The sequence below is a fragment of the Schistocerca americana genome, chromosome X (assembly GCF_021461395.2).
Source record: "Schistocerca americana isolate TAMUIC-IGC-003095 chromosome X, iqSchAmer2.1, whole genome shotgun sequence".
Lineage (NCBI taxonomy): Eukaryota > Metazoa > Arthropoda > Insecta > Orthoptera > Acrididae > Schistocerca > Schistocerca americana.
This window is the reverse complement of record NC_060130.1, coordinates 606281478-606303664: the sequence shown is the minus strand read 5'-3', so window position 1 is coordinate 606303664 and position 22187 is coordinate 606281478. Positions and strand designations below refer to the sequence as shown.

The 22187-nt window shown below is 39.5% G+C and overlaps 1 protein-coding gene across 2 annotated transcripts in view; it reads right to left on the bottom strand.

The window, feature by feature from the left end:
• LOC124555103 (ATP-binding cassette sub-family C member 4-like) overlaps window positions 1-22187 on the bottom strand; it is a 264506-nt gene that overhangs the window by 9776 nt on the left and 232543 nt on the right. For both annotated transcript variants that reach the window (XM_047128901.1, XM_047128902.1), the window contains exons 23-24: window positions 10991-11120; window positions 2187-2297 (exon numbers count right to left, since the gene is read on the bottom strand). In XM_047128901.1, coding sequence (XP_046984857.1) covers window positions 2187-2297; window positions 10991-11120 — 241 coding nt within the window. The remainder of the gene's footprint in view (window positions 1-2186; window positions 2298-10990; window positions 11121-22187) is intronic.

Here is a 22187-nt window from a genome sequence, read left to right as displayed (position 1 = left end):
GGCCTGTGGAGGATCAACACTTGGTGCAAATAGTAGTGATTGACTCTCAACATAATCACACGTTAAATAAAAAGTTATCCTTTCAGGTTGTTAAAATGTTTTACTGAAAGGTCATAACTGGTGTCACATTCTTAAAATGCATCATCAGGTGATATTAGCTTTTAAATCATTCTAGTATACAGGAAATCTAGTTATAGCCAAGTTCCATCATTCACTGCCAAAGCACTAAAAATAAGTAACTTGCTATGAAGCAATGCACCAAGTTAAATAGTTGGGTCCAAAAAGCAACCTTATGCTGTGCTACCTCCCTGAGCAGTCTATGGATATGGTTCTTTCTTTGGTCCAACCATTTTAAGTTGGACCACCGCTTTACAATGAGTTACTTAAACTGAGAATATGTTCAAGGATTCTACAGAAAACAGAAGTTAGGAATATTGGTTTGTAATTTTGCAGTCCATTCTCTTGCCCTTCTTCTATACTGCAGATACCTGTGCCTTTTCCAGCCACTTGGAGCTTTGCGATTGGTGAGAGATTCATGATAAATGCAGGCTAGGTAAGGGGCCAATGCTGTAGAGTACTCTTTGTGAAACCAAACTGGGATTCCATCTGGACCTGGTGACTCATTTGCTTTCAAATCTTGTAGTTGCTACAATGGCATCATGACCACTAATTCCCTTTCCTATACTGACATTGTCAATAAGGTCCAGCCTCTTTGTAACTACAAGGTCTAATATATTTCCATTGCATGTGGGCTGCTGAGTTAGCTGCTGAAGACAGTTTTCAGGAAATGTGTTCAAAAGTATTTCACATGACTGTCTGTCTGTACCCCCTACAATGAATACATAGATATCTCAGTCTAAACTCTGTAGATTAAAGTCACCTCCAGCTAATATTGCATGATCTGGGTATCTACTCACTACTGACCATAGACTTTCTTTGAATGACTCTAGAACTGTCATAGCAGAATTGGGTGGCCAGTAAATACATCCAACAATTAACTCATTTTCACCTACACCTGTTATATGCGACCAGAGAACATCTCTGTAACACTCAAATTTGAGCTCAGTAGAGACAATATTTTTGTCAACTCAACAAACACTCCCCCTCCTATAGCCTCTAATCTGTCTTTCCAATATACACTCCATGACTTGCAAAATATCTCAGAGCTTTCCACCTCAGGTTTCACCCCCAAGAATAATTTGAGTGTGTGAACTTTCCTAAAGGGCAGTATATTTGGAAACTTTACTATGAATACTTCAACAGTTTACTAATAGTATTTTGACAGTCAAAGTATTTTTATTCTGAATGCCGTTTAACTTCCCTTGCTGCGTATTGACTGGCTTGCATCCAATTAACTTGTGTAAATAGTGAATTAGCAGTATAAACCCTTAAATTTTCTTGTGACTCAGAACAGGTATTTATCTTATTGTGAACTTACTGACCTCTGTTTTACGTTGAAGAGTATTTGTGCAAGAGTAATAAATTAACTGCCACTATAAAAGAGTGAGTCATAAAATTTGTCTACCAGTCCAATGTGCCATGCGTTTCATGGGTGATGTAGCTGCAACAAATTTCAGTTTGGATGTATTCTGCTTTTTAGAACACATTTTATTGAAGATGATGGACTAGACATTGGCCTGTCAGGTGTCTTGACGTTAATCTACTGGACTTTGCATTGAAGGCACACATGGAAAGAGTGGAATGTGTGCTACACTAGTTAGCAGCAGTGATATGGAACAGCATTTAATCAAAATGATTATGGTATAATCCCTTAGAGTGGCTTTGCTAGTCCATACTGAGGTGTTGCCACACATGCATGCCATTACTGACACTGTCAGCAACTGATGTTATGTCACTGCTCTATATCTTGTAATGCTATAGCATATAACTTAATAACACTGCTTTCCAAAACATTTGCTTATAAGGACATGTTGTCTTTCTTTGCTTGAACCCTTGACATTCGTTACAATAGTTTAGAAACATCCTGCATTTTGCATCGTACCTAAAGTGTACTTCATTATTGTTCAACAACTTCATCAAATATCTTCTTATTCTAACAATTTGTGAAACGTGATGGTTATGATATATGAAGGTTTGTGTGACACATGTTCATGAACTTCCAAGTTATAAATAGATAACATTAGATAAAAATTTCAGAATTTTGCAATTAATGAGCTATATAATACCTGCTCAGCTGCAGTCTGTAGCTGTTCTGCCATATTCTTGCCAGTTTCTTGGACCAGTTTGTGCAGGAAGCCACTTTTGTTTTGCAGCAAGATGTGGGGGTGGTCAAATTCCTGCAAATACATTTTAGAAATTGTAAGTTGCATTTTAACAGCCATGGTAAATCAGAACAATAAAGATAATAACCCTGCAAAAATGTCAACAGTTTCATATTTTTTTCACCCGCTGATATCAAGCTGTTTTATGGACAAGTTAACAGAAATTCACAAAGTATAATAATATACGATTTTTTTTTATACAAGAGAGTATTCTGGTTTCATGAGAATAAATGAATTAATTATTAACAAAACTGTGGATATAACGAAGATTTCAAACAAATGATTCCAATACGGTGTCCAGATTCATCTTCTACTCTAAACATTTTGTCTTATCCTTTGTCAACTTTTGACTCGAAAATGCAGCTTTTTATGAGTGTGTCATGTGCTATAGAAGAAATTTCCATCAAAAAATATTTGAACCATCAGATACTCTGTTTAGGAGTGCCATACCAACTGATTTGGCCCACCACAGTTTCTCTTCAACAAATGAAGAGAGAATATCCAGATAATACGATATCTTTCAGAACTGAGATACTACCATAATGTTCTTTTAAGTAATTTTCGCTTTATAATGCAGTCTAAATTGATGAAAATACTCTTCATTCACTCATATGTAGCTATCCAAATTTTATATACAAATTTGGTTTTTATGTATTCTTCATTGGTGTGTTTGCCTTCTGTTAATTTGATTTTAGGGCTATTCCTACTAAAATATTTGCTAGATGAAACAAAACTTAGAAGGATACAACATTCAGGGTGTGTCAAACAATAAGGGTCTCTTTTAAGTACAGTATTATTCATTGGTGCCTGCAAGAAACATTTAATTGTTTGTCTGAAAACAAATGTTTCCTATCTGTTGTAAGCTCATTAATAGCAATTTACATGATATTTTGTCCATAATGCCTGGCAGAAAAAATCCTATGCTATATTTATATTTATTCATTATTTCATGCTTTGAAGATTAATGCATGAAACACTGACATGCTGTTTCATCAATCCTTTGCTATTCACAAGATGTATAACTTATATTTGCTATTCACGAGATGTATAACTTATACTGTAAGTAATGTCACTTCTGTGACATTATTCACAGAATATGCTGAAGACTTCTGTCAAGATAACTATCATTACATTCAGGAAGAGTTGCAGGAAGGTGGTGACTGTTGTAGTGTGTAGAAGATGAGCTAAAATATACTCAGTGAGTTGAACTGAAAATGGCAACACGTTGATGTTACAGATGCTCCCATGTTAGTATAATGCAGTATGATGACTGGTCTGGGGACGGGTGTTAACTCAGTTTTAGAAGGTATGCTATCCTTATGTCATGGTCCCACAATCTCCTTAAATTATTCAGTAATTCCTGGTGTGCTTTTCGGTTGGCCATTGTCTTCAAAATGATTCATGTAAGTCATTCATAGCACCATGATTTTCTAGAGGATAAGTATGTGTCTTTGTCTTGGTTCATCTGCTTGGCACATAGGAACAGTAAATTGGATAAAACTTTCTTAAGCATCATACATAAAGGTGTGCACTATGCAGCAGTTTCAGTTTCAATAGACTTTCAATAGAACTGAGAAAAAAATCCAGGTTGAGAGGTTTCTTTGCAGCACACACCTTCTGTTATGTACAAGAATACTGCACACTAGTTGAGAACTTTCCTCTGTGATGTATGATTTATTCATATACCCTCTCAAATTTTTCCATGGCTTATTATTTCCTTAATTCTCTTATTAACAAATCTTCTAATGAGCATTTTGTAAAGAACTGACTGACTCATACCACAATCAAATAGCTTTGTACTGCATTGTCCCATAGACCATGATAGATAAATATATAAAATTAAATGTGGTATATTACTGTTGTTTGTTTTTTCAACATTTATTTACTAAATGTCTCAGCTGACAAAATTAAGAGTTCATCAGTAGATGCTGTTTTATAGGGCATTCAGTATTTGGGTTGTTGAAGGGTTCCTGCAAGATTTAATCCTGATGTGCATACACACATGTAGATGAACAGTTAAGCACATAAGGTGTGCTTCTAAAAATAGATAATACATAAACTGCATTTAACATGCTTCTTGTTTATGTTATCTCCCGGTCACATATCATTGCATTTTACTGATTGTATTTGAAATTCTACTTTTTGTTATATTTATGTTGATACTTCATTCCTCAAACACAAAAATGTTTAACGGATATAGTGTTCTATTCATTTTAGCCACTCAATGTTATCCATTCACTTTTCATGCTCACATACTAACTGTATAATTTATCAATACATATTTTCATCTTTCCTTACGCTTTGTCCTATCAAAAAGGTTTAACCTTCTTCACATATAAGTAATTTTGAATGCAATTCAATGTATTTTGAAAGAACTCATGTTTCTTTTCTCGTACTCAGTTCAATTATTCAACCACTAATGGCCCCAAGATTCTCCTAAAAAATTAATAAATTTGTAAGGAAAATGTGAAGAATGACATGATTACAGTTGAAAATTTTAAAACTGACTTGTTAAAGGATAAGCACTACATAAATATCTGAACAGGAGTTAGTACAATAAAACACAAGAAAACTATATCAGAATTTGTTCAAACTGATAGTATCTGTGTTAGTGGAATGCAACCATAACATTTATTGAGGTGAATCACAGGTTCTGAAACCAAAACATGCTAATCACATTTGAGCACTGAGAGACTTACACTGAAAAAATTGTTAAGAAAAGTTATGAAAGCACTAATCACAAAGATATTTACAGTTCACAAATGAGAAAAAGAACTGTGAACAAGTAGGTCTATTCATAATTAGTGGCTGACTTATTTTTAGGTCAGACTAAAGCTGTTTGTGGTTGTGACAGTCTGCATAAAGGAAATGAGGAAGAACATAAGAAACTGAAAGAAGTTTCAAAAATGTGCCAAGGGTGAATTATAAACTACTAAACCACATTTCTCAAAAAGCCTACCCTCATTATGTCAACATAGAAAAGCACAGAACTAGATGGGCAAATTCACATAATAAAAATATAGTACCTGTTGCATGAAACTGTATGAGAGCAAATAACAATGGTGGGGAGACATATGATATAACTGAAATATATGTAAGTAAGAAATTAGACTGATGAAATATGATATTAATTAAGGACTTGTACTAGAAGTTGTTTGTTTCGCTTATTTATCAAGAACACAAAAATTAAGGAAAATGATAGCCAAATTCCATATGAAAATTTAAATAAACTGTAAATGCCTGTGAAAAAATGCAAGTATCTCACTCAGTAAGAAACTAAAGAGATCTGCAACATATGAGGTGTCAGGTGGAAAACCAGGTAAGTGTAAGTATTTTTTTTTTTTTTTACTTCAAAACTGAGTTGTTGCTACAGGTTGATTCAGACTGATCATATGTATCTGTTGAGAGGCTAAAACTTAAAAAAAGAACAAATGAGTCCAGAGATATTAGCATTCTAAATTTTGCTGTAAGGGGAAAGAACAAGGTAAGTCAGTTTTTCAGGGGAAAGAAGCGAGCGGCTCAATGGTGACTCATCTGGCTATGAGAGGGCAGAGAAACAGAATTCTGATGAAATCTCTCCCCTCAATAAACTGGAGGTAAAGAAAGGCAAAACAAGGTGGATACCTGCATAAACTTTGCAAAGAAATGTATCTGTGCCAAATATAGTAACCACTGATGTTTACTCTAAGTGATGACAGTTCTTGCTTGACGCATTTTTGTTGTTGTTGTTGTTTGTTTTGTGTGTGTGTGTGTGTGTGTGTGTGTGTGTGTGTGTGTGTGTGTGTGTGTGTGTGTTTATCCTGAATGCATTGCAGAAAATGGTGCAAATGATGTGAGGTCATTCCTTTTTCACTTCACCACTCATGCCCTTTGTGAGGACCTGGAATAGCTTTGTATAAATTGTGCCTCTGCTAGTGGTCAAAATAAAAATTAAATTTTGCAGTCTTCAGCTTCATTCATTATGTAACTCTCAGTCAAATTAAAAGCCTGAAGAAGATCAAAATTACATTCCCTTGTGTAGCCATTCATACTTGGAGTGTGATAAAAAATGTTGGATTATGGAACTCAAGAGAAATGATGGAAACTGGTATAGCGTTTAAGAAATGATTGAACCATCCAGATGTATGCCATCTCCTTTCACTGTGGTAAATGTTAATCAACAAATGGTGTTAGAATGGAAAATGCTGTTGGAGTCAAAGTACACTGCAAAATGCCTTTTGTAAACACAGTCTATTAAGATAATATCACCTGAATGCAGCCATTGCTGTATGGTGAAATTTCAAATGACTTTTTACAAAGGAATGCAAACTGGCATCATAAGAACACCTGACAATATCAACCAATGGTTGCACTGTTTGAACTACCTGGAAAACAGCATGGCAAAGGCCAAGTCTGAAGTAGTTTATGTCCCTCTGCTGGGCTAGGCCTATTGCCACCAGGACGTAAACACCTGGGTCCACCTGGGTCAGCAGCTCTGCCCATGCATCGCATCATGCACGCCTTCTGAGACAGCGCTGTGCATTCTTCTGCTTCAATACCCATGCCAGCTCATCTGTATCCATCTCAGTATCTCTGTGTGAGTATATTAAATCCCTCACCCCCTGAAAAGGCCATATATGGGTGAAAATTGACATGTTTCATGCTGTGACCTCTAGTGGAAAACCGTAGAGCTTGCAAGGTTTCCTGGTGGTAGAATGACTACTGAAGGAGACAACACTGATGCAGCTGCATCTCCCAGAGAGCAGAAGATTGACAAACAGTCAACAGCTAAGTATTTGTCACACAAGCACAGCATGATGAGTGATATTTGATTCAAATTATCTTGTATTAGAGGTTTCTGGCAGAGGTATCATTTTGAGTAGATGGAAATACAATGGTTAGTCTACCAGCATGAGTAGGAAGCTGGGCCAAATGGGGAAGTAGTCAGACACTGGATAATATTTTGAGTGCAAAAATCTGCAAATTCTCATGACATGAACTGCCAACTGTTGTCAGGGTGAGGGTTCAGGGAGAACCCTAGACAGCAAAAATGACCAACAATGCACAAATAGCTGCAGTTGACAGTGTGGATGATATTTTGGCCCACACAGGAAACCTGAGAATGCATCAAGCTCCAACAGCAGTATGCTTCCCAAAAAAGGGCCCACAAAGTCAATATGAAACCTGTCACAAAGGTGCTCCAGAACTGCTCAGAGGAAAACCAATGCATCATCAGCACAGCCTGGTTCTCTGCACAGCTCACATGTCCTCACCCATTATGTTCAGTATTACAATCGATCGCTAGGAGTGTATGTGATGCCACATCAAAGCCTTCATACGGGACATACTCCAGCGGAATGCATGCAGTAACTGGAGTATGTAAAGATGCAATACAAGAGGAATGACCACTTGACAGTTCTCCTCATTTGTGGCCAGCACGAGGATGCCCTGGACAATGTCAACCTCACCTAACAGAAGAAAAAATGTGCACTACACTGAATCTGTTCCTGAAAGACTGCACTCAGGCCACCCCCTCTGGACTGCTGAAACAATTTTCCAGAAAAATAAGTGGGTGGCTGTGGTCACCACAACCTTCTGTGATGTCAAAGGAAAATCCAGCAATGTCTGCTGCAAGGTACTGTACAATGTGAAAACTAGAGCCTCCTATTGATCAAACTCTGGATCAGGTCCTACTGACAACCACGATAGACCATCTACAATAGCGTGATGAGTGGTGGACCAGCAAAAAATGATATAATGATAAGTACTGAAAAAGAGGGCCTTCCTCTGTAGCTTAGAGCAAGGGCTGAATAAGGAAACCAGGGGACTGTGGACAGTAATGAGTAGGAACTTTGCTCGATACAAAAAAATATGAAATTTTGTTATGTTGAAAATGACAGCCAGGGAATCTTTTTCCACCTGTGAATAGTTATGTTGTGCTGCAGAAAGTGTGTTTGATGTGTAAACAATGGGCCACTTAGTTCCATCTGGGTTCCAATGCATCAGAACTGTGCCAATACCATATCAGGACACATCAGCAGCCAGGATTAGTCGTTTACCTTGCATAAAGGAAGCAAAGCAGGGAGCAGAGCAGAAAGACCGCTTGAGCGACTGAATGTACTTTGTCAATTATCTGGAAACCATAAACAGGAAAACACTGCAACCCAAGAATATTTTATGGTAATGGTGAATTAATTACTAGCAATGTAAGTTGTCTTTCTACATTCTTATAATGAGTGGAGCTTAGAAACTTGGGCTAAAGAAGGGTAGGACAACACCAATGCCCCAACCTGTATATGGGGTAGCACACTGGGGACACTCGAACTGACACTTGAGTGATAGACCTTGCAGGTTGCTTGTGGGGTGCTTGTAGTACTGGTTAAACTGTAGCCATGGCACCATCACATTGGTTTGAAAACCAAAATACTGTGTGAACAGCTGACAAAGTTCCTCAAAGACTCAGTACAGGGCTTGGAATTCTGCACAATTTCATACAACCCTACACTGCTGGACAATAAGAAGGCAGCCCTATCAACTGGATCAGCGGCATGCCTCACTTGGCAGTGCAGCAAGAAATGACACAGGTAATGCTCTGAAGATTCATAGAAGCCGTTGAACAGCATTGGGGCAGCTGAGAGGAAGGCATCTCTGCAAACACCTGGCTTGCTGCCACAGTGACCTCTATACACAGCAATTCTGCTTCCTTTTGAGAAGCTCCTATTGCAGCACTTGATGCTGCTCCTGTAGGTGCAACTGTTTCTGCCAGTATTACAAAAATGCTGGGCCCATGGTGGCCACAAATTAACACTGTGAAAAAGAAAAGTATAGCAAGCATAATCCCATCCTCATCGCCACTTTTGTATCTGCACAGGCATGAAAACTCCATGATACCATCATTCTTAGCAAGAAACATTACTATTCTAGCTGACAGTCACTTGACTACAAGCCCAGGGAGCTGAACCCAGTAACAGGGAACAAAACTTGATGTATGAGTAATCCATGGGGGAGCAGAAAGTCCTAACAGCGCCCAGAGAGGATCACAGAACAAATACAATGCAATCAGCATGATTAATTGAGTAACTAAGCACACAGGAAACAGAGCACAGCACAAGGTGGAGGCCAGGTTCTAAGTAGTTGATTCTCATGTAAGAACAACCAGTTCAGCAGATAAACACCTACGTCAGGGACTCCATCTATGCATCATCTTGCGCACACCCTCCTTTGCAGCATTCTGCACCATTCCGCTGTGATACACATGCCAGATCAGCTACATCAATCTCGAATTCCACTGGTGGGGATACTAAAGAATTATACAAGCAACATGACAGAGTCAGTTCTCTCAGTGTACAGCAATGAGTCATGCACAACTACAGAGCTAAGTTTTAAGACTTTTGATTTATTAATTCTCATTTTCTTGTATTTCTGCATCACATATCTTCGAAAGAGTAAAATATTATATGTTCCTTGTGGACAGTAAAAATGCCCATGTACATAACGCAAGAAGAAAGAAACAACACATCAATTTCACATAATCTAAAAATAGGCTCTCTCACTGCTAAATTAGAGTGGCAAAAAACTGTTACAAAGACTGAAAATTTAGTGTTACTATTGGTACTGAAGGCAGAAAGGAAGGAAGACTGGGATTTAATGTCTGATCAACATCAAGGTCATTAGCAACAAAGCACAAGCTCAGACTGCTTCAAGTGTGGGTATAGAAATTGACAGTACCCTTTCAAAGAAATAATAGGAGCATTTGCCTGGTGTGGTTTTGGGAAATCACAGAAAGCCTTAATCTGGATGGCTGGACATGGATTAGAACCAGTCCAGTATGTACCACTTTGCTTGGTATTAGTTTGTGTATTTTGTGTGTATTGAACCGCGGACCTAGAAACGACGGACAGGCTTCATCTCCATCATAGCCCTGAGTGGTTCACAAACCCACAACAGGTTACAGCAGTCCCAAATGTTTGCATAGTAGAGTAATTATGGTGTATGCATATGTGGAGACAGTGTTGTACATCAATTGCCAACATAGTGTAGCTGAGGCAGAATAAGAGGAACCAGCCCACATTCACCGAGGCAGATGGAAAACCTCCTTAAAAACCATCCACAGGCTGGCTGGCACACCAGACCTCGGCACTTATCTGCCAGGCAGATTCGTACCAGGGACCAGCTCACCTTCCCACGTGGGATGCAGAACATTACACCATGCTGCTACCTGAGCGGGCTTGGTATTAGTGCTGAAAATTATCTTAAACAAGAATAGTTTTTGTATCGAGAAAAGAAATATGAAGCACAAAAGATACTTCATAAGTGCGTTGATGCGCAAATGTGCAACAAAAGAAGGAATACTGAAGTGCAGATGTAAGTAACTGACATTTTGGTATGTATGTGAAGATATAATAGCAGTAATTATCTTATCATATCTTGACCAGTTACTATATACATATACATATCCTGTGGATAATGTAGTAAAATAAAGTAACACCACAATCAAAATATCTGTTCACAGTTCTTCCAATTCACAACATGATAGAAAACTTCCACAATTCCTAAATTTGAATTCCTTAAACTAAAGCCTAAATGTCTCCAGAACTCCAAATAATTTATATTACCAGATTTAATATGTATTTTATTAACTAAATATATAATTACAGTAGTCACATTTGTTTAATTCTAAGCATAAATCTATCCACAAAACAAGTATGAATGATACATATGACACTCACCATAAGTCTTCCTGCATCCATGACTAGTATTCTATCTGCATCTATCACTGTGTGAAGTCTGTGAGCTATAATTAGAACAGTGCAGCTGTCAAACTTTCTTCTCATGGTTTTTTGGATCAGTGCATCTGTCCTGCAACATTCAAGGAATTTAAAAAATAAAGGTCAAGAAACTTAAATGTGTTACACATTTATAAACATAGGCTTCTACAGTCATTGTCACATTCAATAAAAATTTTCTGGGTTTGTGACCACATTGCCAATGTATATATTAACAATGCTGTCACAAACCCAGAAAAATTTTATTGAATAGGCTATATATTTGTTTTTGTTATTTTTCAGGATTACTTTCCTGTACTCTAGTTAATGTTCTTGGATGATAATGGAAGTTTATAATAAATTAAGGGTTAACAGATTTTGTATTTGAGTTACTGGTACTAAAAAGAATGTAATATTCAACATATTGTCAGCACCTACATTTGCAACAAATATTGTTATACATGTTATTGTATTGTTGTGGTCTTCAGTCCAGAGACTGGTTTGATGCAGCTCTCCATGCTACTCTATCCTGTGCAAGCTTCTTCATCCCCCAGTACCTACTGCAACCTACATCCTTCTGAATCTGTTTAGTATATTCATCTCTTGGTCTCCCTCTATGATTTTTACCCTCCACGCTGCCCTCCAATACTAAATTGGTGATCACTTGATGCCTCAGAATATGTCCTACCAAGTGATCCCTTCTTCTAGTCAAGTATTGAATTATGTCTTCAAATAGAATTGTCTGCATTGATGAAGTCTGATATGCAGGAGTGAAGACCTTAACTGCTGCTGTCTATGTAAGATGTCTTTACTATATGAGTAGTCATTGATAAATGAGATCTCTTTGTAAACTTTATTCCTTGATGCAATAACGACTATTGCCTGTTAAAAATTGCTTTAGGATACACACTTTGACAGAAGCACATAGGGGTTTGGAGGAGAGTTGCCAAATCACACATGAAACACATGCATATTTTACATTTCATTCAAATTGCCGAAGCTCACAAATTATTCAATGTACAAAGATGGAACTGGCATCAGTGTGTTTTGGGAGAGCTGCACTAAGTTTTCATTTTTGTTTTATTTACTGCAGAAAATTATTAAGACAATATAACGATAGCTTAATAAAAGACATTTCTTGGTAATGCTACTGAGTTTTTGACATGCAGTAAACATTTTTATTACTGAATGAATAAATGAAGGAAACAAAATCTTAATTAGTAAATCGTATTTCCATCTACTCAAAATGATACTTCTGCCAGAAACCTTTAATACAAGATAATTTGAATCAAATATCACTCATCATGCTGTGCTTGTGTGACAACTACTTAGCTGTCGACTGTTTGGCTTCATTAGGTTTATAATTAACCTGTTACCATGTTTTCTGACAAGGCATTATAGTTATACTTAACATAAAAAAACAGATTGTGTTTGTTAATCATTGTTAAGAAACTTATCTTTTTGGTTTGGAAGAAAGATGATTAACAATATAAAAGACACTACCTCAGTATTGCAATAATTATAGTGCAAACAGTGAGTGAGATTTATTTAGTGTAATAAAGACTGAATCCTGGGATGACCTTCATGCAACCTTAGTTGCAGATAATAGCCCCTACCTGTTACTACTCAAAACTTACAGTATTATAACTTTTGTTCCTTGATGCCTGCAGTGCAAAACATGTCTTCTAATGACATGATTATTATGAATATCAGCCAGCTACACTACTCTTTAAATGATTTTCATTTTATAAATCACTCACAATGAGCACATTTTGGCATACTGCCATGATCAGGTTCTCGTGCACGTAATAGCATTGCTTCCATGAACTGTCTTTTTGTAGAATTATGAGCTTCTCCTTAGATGTATGCTGGAGACATATATCTAACTTTAGTCGGCTTTTATGTATGCTGTTTTTCTCTTGGCAGCTTGGATGACATGTAATATCACTGATCCACTGTCATCCAAACTGTCAAGAGAAAAATAGCATACATAAAAATTGACTAAAGTCAGATAGATGTCTCCAGCGTACATCTGAGGAGAAACTAACAGTTCTACAAAAAGACAGGACATGGCAGCAACAATATTACACACAAGAGCACCTGATGATGGCAGTATGCCAAAATGGGCTCATTGTGAGTGATTTATAAAATGAAAACCATTTAAAGGGCTGTGTAGCTGGCTGATATTCAAAATAATCATGTCATTACAATAATATAATCAGGCCATCCAGACACTTAAACTGCACACTCCAGACATTCAGCTGAATCCATCTGTACATCTGTTATGTGATGGGAATAGAAAAACTCTAGCGACATTACTCTCTTCCCTGTCCCACCTGCCTGAGCTGTCACTGTCAATGTTGCTATGTAACAAAATGATCATATCATGCACTGAATTTTTTGAAATAGCGTCATTCATCCATTAATTTTCCATGATTCATGATATATGACTGAAGAATTTTTTCCAGACTTCAGAGACAACTTTCGTAACAGCTTCATTATCCAGTGGTTTGACTGCAGTTTTTAAAATTATTGCTGACAATGTGACCTTCAGTTTGGGACCACACTAGTTCTATTGGGTTGAAATGGCAGTGATTAGGTGACAGACTAATGACTTTATGCCCATATGTTTTGGTAGCTTGTCAATTTCATATCCAGGGAACTGTGGTTTATGAAGAAGTATTAGTTCTATAAGCTCCAACTTTTTAAGATCATCACTTACTTCAATGTTGCGACACTGAAGCTAATCAGTTATCTCCTTCCACTTTCCTTATGGACAGTGTCTTGTCAGCAACAACACAATGATAGAGAGCATTATCAAGAACAATTGATGATAGTACAGGCACACAACACGTAAAGTATTTCCCTTGACTGACCTTATGGGGTAATCCTATGGCCAAGATAGTGACACTGAACTTTCCTAGTGAATAGCATTCATAGACTTGCCTCTGTCACTGTTCAGCATCAGAAAAACAAACAAAAGTAATGACAGATACAAAATTAACTGTGCAACTGTAAAAAAAGAAAACAAATAAATTGTACAGGATGTCAGCCAGTTGGGATTGTTTTAGGGAACCTCTTAAAAGACATTTATTTCAAAGGTACCAGCTATACCTTTGAAACATTTCCACAATGTGAGCTCTCACAGTAGTACATGTGCCTAGTGCAAAATGTAAGCATCAGTATCATGCCAGTCAGTAATTTAACATCATGCCACCATTTCTGCTTGCTGACAAAACTAGCTACATGCTCTATCCAGACGACCAATAGGTGACATGGGAGATGAGTCAAATTTGTAGATGCTGGAGCATCTTGCAGGGCAGGTTGCAGCATAGACACTTTGGCTTTTAGTCAGAGTGAATGCCTCCCACAGTCTGTCCCAGGCCCCATTTACTGGTACCAGCCACTAGTCACATGAATGTGAACTGCCTCCTCTCACTCGCCCCCTTCCTTTTATATTATTCATATCACAACTAGACTGAGAGTTGGCCTTCACTCACAGCCAAGGTGAGACATTCTGTCCACCATAATTTCAGAAGACACTAAAGTTCCAACTAATTTAACACTTTAATTTCAAGTCACCTCCCTTCTGACACCTCCCTCTTATTTTATGCTTGCATATTTGATGTCAGAAGTTTGAGTTACCCACCATTCAGTCTGAAGAGGGACCACAAAAGTTTGGTTCACATTCAAGACAGTGTGGCAAGTTATAAAGAGCTGCCATCGTTAATCCAGATGGGCAGGGAGCAGCAGCTGTGCCTTGCCATGTTGTCTGGGGTACTCTGATTTGGCACATTGGAACACACCTGGTGCAGAGTCCAGCTCACTGCCTGTCCACCCACCAGGCAGCACAGCCACAAGTTCACAGAGCCACAACATTAGCCTGCCCCATTTAACTGTCATGACAATGATTTGGCACTCCCTGAAACCTTCCTGTCACTGTGCAACATTACTGTTTGCGACTCCAACACCAAGTTGCCACACACACATGAAATGCAAATCTTGTTGAGCCTGTGCTGCTTCCACAGCCTTGTCAAGCACTAGGTTGTGCTGTCTAGGGCCATCATGGTATGTCGCCACCCAGAGGCATCATCCTGTCATCTGAGTGCTGCCCACAGATGTTGCCCATTTGTCACTGCATGGCTGTTAGCTTGTTAGCCATGCTGCCTGCCTGGTCCACCGGGCAAACTGTCTGTGCCATGGGGAATGCTGTTTGCCGCCACACAGCCCACATGCTGTAGCCACATGTGCCACACTTTGTGGGCCTATACCAACTCACTGATGACATGCAGCTGTGGCCCACCTACTGCCCTGGTGGCTGCCTACTGCCACCCAGCATGCTGTCTGACCCACTGACACTGTTGCTGAGGGTCAGAGTTCAATGTCAGGAGGCTATACCATGCTGCACCACTGTTGCTGCCAGTAGCTGCCACTGGGTCTGTGTTGCTTCGATGTGTGTGCCACGTGCCAGTAGTCCACACTGCCCACACATCATTGCTTGAGTCATGCCACACCACATTGTGTTGTGCCACAACTCAATATGTGTCACTAAATGCTTTTGTAGTTAGAGCAAAATGTGACTGCTACCAGTAGCAGCTGCTGTGTAAGAGCACAAGAGTGAGTAAACACCATAACTTTCGACACTTTGCAGATTTAGTGGTTATTTTTCTTTGAATTCTGTTGAATGTAACATAGATGGTGCAATTTGAAAGATACGGCACTTAAATATACCATGCTACTGCTCCTCTAGCCTCTGTGAAACTTGTTAACAGGGTCCTGAGCACACCTTCTGTTGTGCACATTTTAAGGAGGTTTTGCGCATGCACAACTTGCATGATGTAATTGCCTTATGGGCCAAATACATAGGGAATTGATAAACAACATGCAAGATTTATGATGTGCACAGCTAGTCCTTGCTGCTCGACTAGGAGTTTATGTTAGTGCCACCAGGTGGTAGCACACTGCAGCAGACTTTGATCCCCGTTCACTTGGCATAAATCCTGCTAGATGATAGCACACTCCTCAGATATGCCAATTCACTCACTATATACTGTAATAAAATTAGATTGGACATCCATATTCGTTAAAGTTGTACTCACAGTAAACCTGTTTTGTGGGTTTCTGAATGATTAAGTTATGAATTCCATCATACAGTAATCCAGAACTGTAAGGGCTTAAAGCATATCACCATCAATTGTGAGACTGTAGCACTTATTCATGCTTCTGAAAGCTGTTTGATCTTATGGTGAGTCAGGTTTATCTGTGCTATATGCCCACATTGCATATATGAAAATTCACAAAAAGCTGTATCACTATTTTCTCTGATATTCACTTAAATTTGGGATTGATGGCGGCTTACTTGACGCCCTTATGGATCTCAGTGCCCTATTTGTATTCTAGTCAAGTGACCTTTGTTGGTAGACATTACTACTTAAGTTTAATCATTTCCACAAATGGCACTTTGTGTTTGGAGTTAGTTGTTTACTGTGTGGGAATTGGCTTTTGTGTGCAGTGTAAACATGAACTACATTGAATTCATTTTAAATGCTAAAGCTGTGAGAATGGATCATGAGTTGTGCTTGGGTAGCTCAGTTGGTAGAGCAGTTGCCCACAATAGGTGAAGGTTCTGAGTTCAAGTCTCAGTCCAGCATGCAGCTTTAATCTGCCAGGAAATTTCATTTCAGTGTACACTCCACTGCAGAGTGAAAATCTCATTCTGGAAAGAGAAAAGTAAATTACTGGCAAAAGTTAGCCACAAAGAAACTATGGCCTCTGAGAACAGATGCTTTGATTGAGAGAGTGATGAAATCAAATAAAAATGACTACAAGCAAACATTTAACTATGAAGTGTACAATTAGCACAAGTTGTTGTGTGGGTGCAGCGTAAGGATATCTGATATTCAGTCCAGAAGTAAATTCGTGAACTAGTACATTTCTTAGAGGTTTTGTACATTTGTCCAAAAAATGGAAAAGCATGAAAACTCCCACTTACACAAAAATGTGAAATGGAGAGTTGCGAAAGTTTACACATTATTCTGTAATTGCCCTGAACTGCAATTAATTATTTACAAAACAACAAAATTCCACAAAAAAATTCTTTCTTTTGTCAGATAAGTTATGCATCTTATTACCATTGTTATTACTATTATTATTATTAATTTCATTATTGTTATAATTATAGGCAGTGCCTGTACTTGTATAAATTTGTTGATAAGCATAACTGTTATACAGCAGATGTTATTAATTTCACACTCTCGAATTTATCTGCATCTAAAAATTTGTGAACTCCCAGAATGTATTCTCATGAGGCGCCACTGACTGCAACACAGGGTGTTGTATTTTTATATTCTCACTGTGTGTACATTCCAGACCACACTTTAATTATCTATAGAAATCACTATTAAAACAGTGTTAGAGATTCCCTTATTGTCCATTCAAAACAGTCTTATTTATATAAAACTGTGTCTCAAATAAAGACACTAAATAGCTATAGCCAACAAGAAAACTAGCAGTAACCTTTATGATTGGCAGGATACTTCTCAGTGATTGTCTCTCAGTTCAACACTTTTACACATTACACTTAAAAGCCACTCCCGTTGCTAATAAGATCTTAAATACATCCATGACTGGGTTCAGCCTCCATATCAGGCCATTTTCATGTGGCTCTGAAAATGGCCTGATATGGAGGCCAAAACTGATTTTGGACTTAATAAAGTTCTTATTAGCAGCTGGAAAGGCTTTTCATCAATTAATAAAAATCATAACTGTTACTGAAGTTAATTGGCCAATCATCCTTATATGCCATGTCCTTTGCCTTTTGAATGGTGTGTTGGTCTGAACACATGTAGCCACGTATGATTAGTACCAGTTTTAGATGAAACTTTTCTCCACTACACTCTTAGCTGCACCTATCTGGAGTGCCCCAGCCTGATGTGATAGTTCTGCATGATAATGTGAACTTATCCATAAGACAGCAATTGTTTTCCTGTTCAAAACAGGTAACTCTAAGTTCTAAATATTTTAATGACTCCACAACTATGAATCTGATTCAGAAGACTGAAATGCCATTGAAGTTGTCTCTTTTTAGAGATATAATATGAGCAGCGGAAATTACCATTTGAAAAAGCAAAGTTGATGCTGTTATCTCTATAAGTAATACACCCATGAATAGAGACTATGTATATAGATTAGCTTCAACACAGAGACAAAACCACAACAGATGACTTATGCTTTTGTTGTGGTTCTGTCTCTATGCTGAAGCTAATCTCTGGAACTACTGAAGGAATTTTGATAAAGTTTTCTTTAATAGATACACTGACTCATGAGTAAGGTATACAATTTATAAATATTTTGTGTAAATTGGCTGAACTATGATGAACATCACCACTGTTAAAATGATGGCATTGCCATTTAGTGATGTGTAGGACTCTGCTCTGCTTGGCACAGTATGGCCCCAGTCAACCTGCTTCATCTGATGTACTGACAAGGAGCAAAATGTGTTCAGTGCAGCACGGTCAGCATGATAGTTTCAGATATTTGTTTGAAGGAAAGAAGATGCTCAGAACTACCCATATGAAGCTGGGGCACTACTGTGTGTGTGTGTGTGTGTGTGTGTGTGTGTGTGTGTGTGTGTGTGTGTGTGTGTGTGTGGGAGGGAGAGAGAGAGAGAGAGAGAGAGAGAGAGAGAGAGAGAGAGAGAGGCTAGTGACCTAAAAATCTCAAGAAAACATGCAAAATCCCGTGTTCCCGGGTTCGATTCCCGGCGGGGTCAGGGATTTTCTCTGCCTCGTGATGACTGGGTGTTGTGTGATGTCCTTAGGTTAGTTAGGTTTAAGTAGTTCTAAGTTCTAGGGGACTGATGACCATTGATGTTAAGTCCCATAGTGCTCAGAGCCATTTGAACCATGCAAAATCTTTGGTTGGTTTTTGTATACCAAGAAAAGGTTTTGAACTAGTACCACAAACAATACAATGGCAAGCTCTATGTGAATAATATGTCTCCAGGTACTACACACAACTTATCATGGACATGTAAAACCATGTCCAAACTTGTGTCAAAAGTCCTGCACGTGTATTAAAAAGCTTTCATGTTAATTTAGGTGTCCATTAGAGAAGCATCCGAGTCCCTATTGTTTCTACATATACATCTACATAGATACTCTGTAAGCCACTGTACAGTACATGGCAGAGGTAACCCTATGCCACTACTTGTCATTTCCTTTCCTGCTCCTCTCACAAATAGAGCAAGGGAAAAACAACTATCTATAGGCCTCCATTTGACTGATAATTTCTCATATTTATCTTCATGGTCCTTAAGCGCAATGTATGTTGGTGGCAGCTGAATCGTTTGGCAATCAACTTCAAATGTTGGTTCTCTACATTTTCTCAACAGTGTTTCTCAAAAAGAACATTGCCTTTCCTCCAGGGATTCCCATTTGAGTTCCAGAGGCATCTCCATAACACTTACGTGTTGTTCCAACGAACTGCTAACAAAACTAGCTGCCCACATCTGAATTGCTTCAATGTCTTCCCTCAATATGACCTGGTATGAATCCCAAACACTCCAGCAGTACTCAAGAATAGACCACACCAGTGTCCTATATGTGGTCTCCTTTCCTAAAATTCTCCCAATAAACGGAAGTTGACTATTTGCCTTATCTACTACAGTTCCACATGTTCGTTCCACTTCGTGTCACTTTGCAACGATATGCCCAGATATTTGAAAGACTTGACTGTGTCAAGGAGGACACTACTAATGCTGTATCCAAACATTACAGTTTTGTTCTTCATAGTCATCCACATTAACTTACATTTTTCCACATTTAGAGCTAGCTGCCATTTATCACACCAACTCAAAATTTTGTCTACGTCATCTTGTATTTTTCAAAAAACAAAGATGATGTGACTTACCAAACGAAAGCGCTGGCAGGTCGAAAGACACACAAACAAACACAAATATACACACAAAATTCAAGCTTTCGCAACAAACTGTTGCCTCATCAGGAAAGAGGGAAGGAGAGGGAAAGACAAAAGGATGTGGGTTTTAAGGGAGAGGGTAGGGAGTCATTCCAATCCCAGGAGCAGAAAGACTTACCTTAGGGGGTAAAAAGGACGGGTATACACTCACACTCGCACACACACACATATCCATCCACACATGTACACTCCTGGAAATGGAAAAAAGAACACATTGACACCGGTGTGTCAGACCCACCATACTTGCTCCGGACACTGCGAGAGGGCTGTACAAGCAATGATCACACGCACGGCACAGCGGACACACCAGGAACCGCAGTGTTGGCCGTCGAATGGCGCTAGCTGTGCAGCATTTGTGCACCGCCGCCGTCAGTGTCAGCCAGTTTGCCGTGGCATACGGAGCTCCATCGCAGTCTTTAACACTGGTAGCATGCCGTGACAGCGTGGACGTGAACCGTATGTGCAGTTGACGGACTTTGAGCGAGGGCGTATAGTGGGCATGCGGGAGGCCGGGTGGACGTACCACCAAATTGCTCAACACGTGGGGCGTGAGGTCTCCACAGTACATCGATGTTGTCGCCAGTGGTCGGCAGAAGGTGCACGTGCCCGTCGACCTGGGACCGGACCGCAGCGACGCACGGATGCACGCCAAGACCGTAGGATCCTACGCAGTGCCGTAGGGGACCGCACCACCACTTCCCAGCAAATTAGGGACACTGTTGCTCCTGGGGTATCGGCGAGGACCATTCGCAACCGTCTCCATGAAGCTGGGCTACGGTCCCGCACACCGTTAGGCCGTCTTCCGCTCATGCCCCAACATCGTGCAGCCCGCCTCCAGTATGTGTCGCGACAGGCGTGAATGGAGGGACGAATGGAGACGTGTCGTCTTCAGCGATGAGAGTCGCTTCTGCCTTGGTGCCAATGATGGTCGTATGCGTGTTTGGCGGCATGCAGGTGAGCGCCACAATCAGGACTGCATACGACCGAGGCACACAGGGCCAACACCCGGCATCATGGTGTGGGGAGCGATCTCCTACACTGGCCGTACACCACTGGTGATCGTCGAGGGGACACTGAATAGTGCACGGTACATCCAAACCATCATCGAACCCATCGTTCTACCATTCCTAGACTGGCAAGGGAACTTGCTGTTCCAACAGGACAATGCATGTCCGCATGTATCCCGTGCCACCCAACGTGCTCTAGAAGGTGTAAGTCAACTACCCTGGCCAGCAAGATCTCCGGATCTGTCCCCCATTGAGCATGTTTGGGACTGGATGAAGCGTCGTCTCACGCGGTCTGCACGTCCAGCACAAACGCTGGTCCAACTGAGGCGCCAGGTGGAAATGGCATGGCAAGCCGTTCCACAGGACTACATCCAGCATCTCTACGATCGTCTCCATGGGAGAATAGCAGCCTGCATTGCTGCGAAAGGTGGATATACACTGTACTAGTGCCGACATTGTGTATGCTCTGTTGCCTGTGTCTATGTGCCTGTGGTTCTGTCAGTGTGATCATGTGATGTATCTGACCCCAGGAATGTGTCAATAAAGTTTCCCCTTCCTGGGACAATGAATTCATGGTGTTCTTATTTCAATTTCCAGGAGTGTATTTTCATACAGTCACTCAGTGCTGTACACCACAGCATCATTAGGAAGCTACCGCAGATTGGTGCCCACCCTGTCCAACAAATCATTTACATATACAGAGAACAACAGTGGTCCTATCTCACTACTGTGGGGCTCTCTTGGTGATACCCTTGTCTTTGATGAACACTCGTTCTCTACAACAACATCTATTACTTAAGAAGTCTTTGAGCCACTCACATGTGTGTGAGCTTATTCCATATAAACCTTAATCCATATAAACCTTATTCCATATAAACCTTCGTTAACAGCCTGCAATGGGGCACCATGCCAAATGCTTTCCAGAAATCTAGAAATATGGAATCTGGCTGTTGCCTTTCATTTTTAGTTCTCACAAGGGAACCTCCCCATCGCACCCCCCTCAGATTTAGTTATAAGTTGGCACAGTGGATAGGCCTTGAAAAACTGAACACAGATCAATCAAGAAAACAGGAAAAAGTTGTGTGGAACTATGAAAAAAATAAGCAAAATATACAAACTGAGTAGTCTATGTGCAACATATGCAACATCAAGGAGAATATGAGATCAGGGGCGCCATG